General features: G+C 41.0%; 1 protein-coding gene across 34 annotated transcripts in view; it reads left to right on the forward strand.

Annotated features, from left to right (window-relative positions):
• Positions 1-8,227, forward strand: part of TCF4 (transcription factor 4) — a 361,238-nt gene that overhangs the window by 351,924 nt on the left and 1,087 nt on the right. For 25 of the 34 annotated variants that reach the window (XM_072822655.1, XM_072822592.1, XM_072822673.1 and 22 more), the window contains 4 exons: positions 3-165; positions 3,430-3,659; positions 4,155-4,295; positions 4,518-8,227. The exon at positions 4,518-8,227 is cut by the window's right edge and continues 1,087 nt beyond it. In XM_072822655.1, the coding sequence (XP_072678756.1) occupies positions 3-165; positions 3,430-3,659; positions 4,155-4,291 (530 nt within the window). In that variant the 3' untranslated portion in view covers positions 4,292-4,295; positions 4,518-8,227. The remainder of the gene's footprint in view (positions 1-2; positions 166-3,429; positions 3,660-4,154; positions 4,296-4,517) is intronic. The other 9 variants (XM_072822688.1, XM_072822636.1, XM_072822609.1 and 6 more) reach the window with 1 other exon arrangement.

Raw genomic sequence — 8,227 nt, forward strand, 5'->3', positions numbered from 1 at the left:
AGGCATGCCACCGGGATTGCAGGGCCAGAGCGTCTCCTCCGGCAGCTCTGAGATCAAATCCGACGACGAAGGCGATGAGAACCTGCAAGACACGAAATCTTCCGAGGACAAGAAGTTAGATGACGACAAGAAGGATATCAAATCGATTACTAGGTCAAGATCTAGGTAACAGTATATGATACTGTCGCTTCATTTAATTCCTTTATTGGACTTTGATGAAGTGAACAGAACAGGAAGAAACTATTCAGTTTTTTCCTGGCAGGTAAACCTACAAGCTGAAAAGAAAAAAATTAAAGGCTTGCTCTAGAGGTACAGAAGTATCATTTAAGGTACCGGTCCTCTAGTGAAGCCTAAAATGTCTTTGCACTTATGAATTTGGACCTCGTGCTCATTGCACGCAGAGTGAACAATTTGTGACCGATTCGAGTGCAAATGGTGGATTGTTTTAAACTATGCTCATTCTGCGAATTTGGTCAGAAATGATCTCTCCAAAACATTTCTAAAAAGAGATCTTAGCCATGCTAAAAACTCAATTGAGGTATATGCAACGATGACTTTTTTCTTCTCTCGAACGTGATAAGATTTCCCAGCTTTATCTTAAACGTGCTGATCTATATAATAACAACAGTGCCTGAATTGCTTACTTTTTTCTCCCAGATCCTCCCTTCTACAGAAAATACAACTGCAGGAAAATAGCTTCTGGTTGGTTTTCTTAAATATCCGATATCTTTACATTAGAATCTCTCTCCTGGAATATTAACCCTAACCTGAGGATCAGGTGGTGTGGGAACACTGTGACACCCATACTCTTTGCCTCAATTCCCGTGGGTTGTTTTATTTATGAACTAAATAAATTGTACTATGAGCACACCTCCCCCTTTTCAAAGCTGTCGTTCTCAGGGTTAGGTCTAACGTCCGTTAGGAATTAAGAATGTGCCACTTTTTCATATTGCCTTTAGAATTACAGGGATATATTTTATTACATGTCCTGCCCAGAGTTCCAAAAATCCTGAAATCTTCTTACCCCTTCCCTCCCACCATCCCTGCAGCTTCCCGACTCTTGGCCACGTTGGTGAAATTTTAAGGAGAGGCTTTCACATCCCTACCATCTTCTCTGTCAGTCCGCTCTCCGTTCTTGGTAATTTAACTAGTGGCCGTGACTGACGCGTATCCATAGATTCCTAGAGGTTTCAGTACAACGTTTTAACTTGCTATTAAGAACCTTCTTATTTTAGAAGGTCCCTCTCATGACATTTACTTATACCTCTACGCCTGTGCTGTAAGGCAGTGCCAGGCAGTTTTCTTTGCGTGACCAATCTATTTATTATTTGTAAGTGAATAGCCAACCCTAATTAGTTATTAGCCTGACTACGTCTGGAAAACAAGTTCCCACTTTCAGACCCACTTTGTGAAAGCGGTGGTGACCTGTTCTGTGTTTCAAAATGTTACCTGAATTTTGACTTCAGGACGGGCCCAGCAGAGACTTGTCTCTGTCCTCTGTTTCCTCTTTGTTTTCTTTTATGGTGTCCTGCTTGTGTAGTGGGATGTGGATGTGGATTAATGGTAACCTTGGCTTCCTTGCCGCCGTCCCACGGGGAAAGGGAAGGAGGGTTTGGTAGAAGTGAAGAGGATCAGATGGCACAGAGAGAGAACCTTCTCCCACTGGTTCAGTTCAGTTGTGTGCCCACCAACACGCATCTGTGGCAGATGGTCCCGTCTGGAAGGGAGTTTAACCTATGGGGAGATGAGCCAAGGCTTAAAGCATCTTTCTTTGGTGCCTTCCTCTTCCCCTCCCTTACAAGTGTTCTTGGCTCACCTACGTCACCTACGTTTGCAACATGTGCTTGCAGCCAGAGAATACCACTCCCATTTTTGATTGATTGAAGCTTCTTGGCTATAATTGGTCCTTATTGCAATTTGGAAGCTACCCAGGGATTCTCCAGAGTGGAAGATTCAGAGCCATAGGTGTCAAGCCAACATTCGCTAAGTGTACATTGAATTGACTAGATAACTTACCCCATGTCTTCCTGACCTAAAATGTTGTGATTAACATCTTTATTCTGTGAACATTTCAGATACGTGGAATATTCAAGTAGAGGTTAACCTTCACGGTCCTATAGATTAACGCTTGAACTTCTAGATCAACATCCTTCCAGATGGTCACCCCCATGTTGTTTCATATAACGAGGAGGCTGTTGCTTTTTTATTGTTTATTTTTCATTTGTTTATTTTTTTTATCTCTGTGACACCTCTTACACCCAAAAAGTTTCTTGCTCATGTTAACTGAAACTGTACCACTCAGAGTTCTCTGTTCTGTGCTGCCTTTCTGAGACTATGCATCTCCCATGCCTCTCTTTGTTATATGATCACCCATGAAGCATTTGAAGCCCTGATGTCATGAAACCTTCCTTATAAGACATGCTTTCATTTGACCCATCATCCTGTTTGCCTTCCATTCAAGTTTCTCATTTGTCAGCATGACACCCAGAAGCAGACAGAAGTACTCTTGCCTTTCCAGACTCTACTGGGTCCAAGCATGTTTTTGCTATGAATCACATCATATTTTGGTTCTCATGATCAGGGATGAGCTTTTGGGCTTCATTCTTGACTCACAGTGAGATCATGGTCCTTTATAACGAGTGGGTGTCTGGTATTTGTTTCATCTTGTTTGTTTTGCATAGTGGATGTCAACTCCGGTTTTCCCAACCTGTTTTGGGGATGGCAAACATCCATGATGTTAAAAGCCATGGAGACCATGATGTTTTTTTTAGCCTTTGTTATTTAATGCATGGAGAAAATGGCTCAGATACATTAAGCAGATCGGCCCAGCCTTCAAAGCTAGTTAATAGTGAAACAAGTGGACAGAAGCTCCCTGTCTTCGCTCTCATGGTTCTGGTGTGTTGAATGTAGGACCTTCTTACTCCTGTCTGGCTGCATCATGTTCATTCTGACCTCTCCAGATCTCTTTTTCAAACACTTGTTTTCCTCGGGTTTCAGGTATGAACGTATGAAAGTTAAAAACAGCAACAACAACACACACACACTTTAGCCTAAAGTGCTCTGCTCTGAGGCCATGCAGAGGAGCTTCCAGGCTAAGTTGACCGTGGCCCCGCTGTGCAGAGCACAGCCTTATTGATGAAAGCCACGTGTGCCCTTGTGCCCCCTGCGTCAGCATGGGCGCGCTCTGGGCCCTGACGTCCACCTCTCCCGTTTTGTTTGGGTTGAGTGTCTGGGAGGAACCGAATGTCCTGTGCATGGATTGTCCCCTCCATCTCTAGCAGTCCCAAGTCAAATGGGTGTGAAGCTCCGCCACGGACAGCGCCGGCGATGGACACGTTCCCCGACAACTCTGGAAGAAGACAAAACTAATTTAGATACCTTCTTTTCCCCCACACCGTTAGAAAATGTCGCATCCCTTCTGTTCCACAGCAATAACGATGACGAGGACCTGACCCCGGAGCAGAAGGCGGAGCGCGAGAAGGAGCGGAGGATGGCCAACAACGCCCGCGAGCGCCTGCGCGTCCGCGACATCAACGAGGCTTTCAAGGAGCTCGGCCGCATGGTGCAGCTCCACCTCAAGAGTGACAAGCCCCAGACCAAGCTCCTGATCCTCCACCAGGCCGTGGCCGTCATCCTCAGCCTGGAGCAGCAAGTTCGAGGTCAGTGCCAGCCCGCCACCTCCTGGCAGCAGGCACGGGAGCTTGGGGCCACAGCGAGCGGGGGTGGATGGACGTGCCAGGCCTCAAGAGCAGGAGCAGAGGAGCAGACCCTTAAGCATTGCCCAGAGCGGCGGGCCCGGTGCAGAGCACGTCTGAACCTGGGCAGCAACCCTTTCTCCCGTAGTTAAGTTGCCCTTACCCGCTAAGACTACGCTGTGACGTTTCCACGTGCGCTCTCAGCAGTTGAGGTTGGGTGTATTGGTTGTGCCAACTTTCTTATTCTGAGAAGTGGCTGTGCCAGGGCACCAAGCAGTTCAACTTGTACCAGTGACTGCCCAGACGGGTCGCAGTAGTGAGCCTTTCCCAGCCCTTGCTTTTGCCCTGTAATAGTAGAAACACAGAAAAAAAGGGTCAACAGATGTGCAGAGTAGTGCCTTCCCGCCCTCCACCAGGAGCCCTGGCGCTAAATGACTGCTCTGCTTCAATCTTCCACAGAAAGGAATCTGAATCCGAAAGCCGCGTGTCTGAAAAGAAGGGAGGAAGAGAAGGTGTCCTCAGAGCCTCCCCCGCTCTCCTTGGCGGGCCCGCACCCTGGAATGGGAGATGCGTCAAACCACATGGGACAGATGTAAAAGGGCAAGTTTGTTCTCAGCCATTTTGGAAACCTTTTCCCTTGTCCTTCCCTCCTCACCAAGGCACCAGCCATGAAAGTCCACTTCTGCTCGAATGAACACATTTTTCCCCCTTGGGAATTAAAAAAATAAAAAAAAAGAGTTTAAAAATTAAAAAAAAAAAAAAAAAAAAACTTCTTCTGCTGTAAGTGTATTAATTGATTCTCCTCTCTTTTTCCCTTCTCAGGTCCAAGCTGCCACATTGCTTCATTAATACAAGAGACCACTTCCTTAACAGCTGTATTATCTTAAACCCACATAAACACTTCTCCTTCACCCCTTTTTTTGTAATATAAGACAAGTCTGAGTAGTTATGAATCGCAGACGCAAGAGGTTTCAGCATTCCCAATTATCAAAAAACCGAAAAACACACAAAAAAAAAAGAAAGAAAAAAAGTGCGACTTGAGGGGTGACCCTCTAACATATCATTCAGAATGTGCAAAGCGGCGTGTGCAGGCTGAGACGCAGCCCAGAGACTGAATGGCAATCTTTCCACACTGTGGAACAATGCATTTGTGCCTAAACTTCTTTTGGAGAAAAAAAAATATAATTAATTTGTAAGTCTGAAAAAAAAATATTTAATTTAAAAAATTGTAAACTTGCAATAATGAAAAAGTGTACTTCTGAAGAAAACCACATGAACGTTTTTGTTGGTATTGAAGTCAGCTAGTGTTTATAATTACTGGATATTGAATAAGGGAAGCCCGGCTGCCCTCGTAACAAAACCAGCAAACGTCCTGATGACAACGAAGTGATGACATTAGCCATTCCTTAGGGTAGGAGGAACAGATGGATCTTATAGACCTATGACAAATATATATATAAATATATATATAAATATATATTAAAAATTTAGTGACTATGGTAAGCTTTTGTTCATTTGTTTCAGACTTTTTTCTCCTGTAAAAAAATAGTACTGATTAACTTTTTTAAAAGAAAGATTTTACTGTAAATACGGATTTTTTTTGTTGGGTTTTTTTTTTTGTTGTTGTTTCTGTTTCTGGGTTTTTGGTTTTTTTTTTGTTTTTTTTTGTTTTTGTTTTTTTTTTTTGGTTTTTGTTTTTGGTTTTTGTTTTGTTTTTGTTTTTTTTTTCTTTCTTTTTTTTTTTTTTTTTTTTTTTGGTCTTATTCTTGTCCCTTCCCCTGGTTTGTTATTGTCACCTGTAGTACCAACTCTGCTTCCGGAGGGGTAGTGCAGGATAAAATGCTGACTCCGATGTTGCTTTTCATTCATAAATAAGTAGAAAGTTGTTTCTCCAGTCTTTTGGGAACACAGGACTTAAAAGTCACATCATGTGTAGATATTACAAGCAGCATTACCAAGACATGGCAAAAAGAGTTTGTCTGAACTGTAATGTTGCGTTTGTGACCCTATTCTGGGATTTTCAGAGGTACAAGGTTAGAATGCTACAATGTTACCACTGTGCCTTCCAATGTTTATATCATCGGAAACATAACATAATCAAAGTGGCTGTGATTTAACAAAATGATTCAAGTGTTACCTACATGTGTAGCCGAAGTAGTGTGCAGTGAGGCGTTTCTGAATACATGGTCAGATTTTTGGAAAAAAACAAAAACAAAAAAAACAAGTAAAGTTCAAAAACCATCAAATGAGAAAATTGCAAGTAGTGTGACAGAGCTGATTGATTTTGTTGCTTTCTTGATTTTTTGTTTTCAAAATGGGTTTACTAAGATGTAGATGACTTAACTGCCTCCTCCTTCGTCTGAAAAAATGCCAATATTCAATCATCATGCAGCATTATAACAAGCCTTATAAGTCCTAAAGCATTAAGTTGCACTTTCTTGAGGAGGGGTAGTGCAGTATTTCTCTGGCCAGTATGAATGAAGTTTATACTTAACATATTTGATAGATCAAGCTATGGCACAGCAACTCATCAGATAGCTAGCTTTGACGTCTGGGCACAATTGAACCAACTTCCATCGTGAATCTTTATAATGATTGACTTTGGTGTATAGTGCAGTAAACAAATAGTGCTCCTAGTTAAGTATTTGTCAGCATCCTTTTGTCTCTAACTCGTTTCTATTTTTACAGCCACACAATCTTGGCATGTATTAAGAGAAAAAAAAATCCCTGTTCAAGTAGTTTTTCCACCTATCAGCACTGAGTAAATGCCATAAATCCATCGAAATGGTCTAAATGTTCCATCTGTTCTCCTGTTTTGCCAGTTATATAGTAATGAAATACATTTGTAAATTTTATGCAACAAATGGCAAACGTATCATTATTTTGAAATTGTGTATGTAAAAGTTATATTTTTACATGTAGACTCTTGTTATTATGTGTTTTAATACATTGTATCAGTTTTTGTTTTCTTTTTTTTTTTTTTAACTGTGTGGTTTAAAAAACGTCTCATTTAAATGAAATAGTGAGCTACAGGAATCTGAATTTTATGTTCATTTCCGAAAATGTAAGAACAAATAAGATAGTTACCACGTGGTCATCTTTTACAAACCCATAAACATTTTGATGAGCTGTGTGTGTGTTGAAAACTGTAAATATGTTCAGTAGCGATAAAACGAAAATACTTTGATTTGTTGATAAGTTCCTAAAATGTGGAGGTGGATTAAAACCTTAGGAGAATAGCAGAAATCAAACTTCATGGAGTTATTTTGAGGCTTTCCTACGAAATGTATGAACAAAGGGGCTCAAAGAAAGGCATGGAAGACAACGATGTATACTCTCCCCTCCTCCCGAACAATGGAAACCATGTGTACTTGTTCCTTCAGTATGTTAAAGATTTCCTTTTAGTGGTACATTCTGCACTCATTTTGTATAGTCTACCAAGGCGGGTATCCCTAGGAACAATATTATATAGGAAGCAGGTATACTCTGATCACATTCAGGATAAGTGTACAGAAGAAAATACGGTGTTTACTCTTTAGGGAACTGGAAACACTCCCTGCATTGATGTACATTTTAAGAATGGCACTTTTGATACATGTTATCATAAAGGTGCTTAATAGAGCTGATTTAAAGTTTTTCAAACCTGTAAGCAAAGCAAAAAAAAAATTAAATTGTAGTGGATTATTTTTTAAATTGGTGCTTTATATTTTGTTCTCACTGAAACAGAGTAAAAGCTGCAATTTATTGCTCACCAGCTTTGACGTATTCATTACTCAGTAATGTAATACCTCTATTGTTGAATTCCCTTTGGAAATAAGCGAAAAACTTTCTAGTGGCCACCAAAAGCTGCTCACTACTTTTGCTTGGTGGAGAAACATGATCTGCACCTATACCTATTAATTGGGTTGTGTCCCCATTTAAACAAAAACAAAAAAAAAAAAGGAAAGAAAAAAAAACGGTGAAAGGGAATGTGGCCTTTTTTAGTGTGTTTTTTCTTGTCGTCGTTTTGTCATTATCAAACCCAGGTAAGATATTGGTATCCTGCGCTGGATTTTCGAATGATGTATTAGCAGAAGACAGTTAGGATTAAAGTACTATACAAAATTTCATAAGGGTCCATACTATATACCGCATATCTGATGCCACTTAGGCTGGGGATCTGTTGAAGAGACTTGGACTTTAAAAGCAACTTGGAACAGTTGATCCACCTCCACATTGAAGTAATTTATGAATATGCAGAATAGGGATCTGTTCATCTAGAAACTTTTACCATTTGTCTTCTGTGTAGCTGCAAGGAACACTAATGTTTATACAACTGTCAGTCCACCCAGTAACACAACTGGTTCTGATTCAGTCTTCCGATTCCTTTTCGTTTTTCGCTTTTTCCTATTTCTTGATTTTTTTTTTTTTTATTCGTGATCTTTATTTTGATGAGGGGTTGTGGGGGGCGGGGAGGGAGTTGAACCAAGACTCGGGGTTAAGAGGATTTTCGTCTTGGATCCAACAAGCAGAATATGATCTGTGTCCAAAAG

Source organism: Canis lupus, chromosome 1, assembly GCF_048164855.1.
Source record: "Canis lupus baileyi chromosome 1, mCanLup2.hap1, whole genome shotgun sequence".
NCBI lineage: Eukaryota > Metazoa > Chordata > Mammalia > Carnivora > Canidae > Canis > Canis lupus.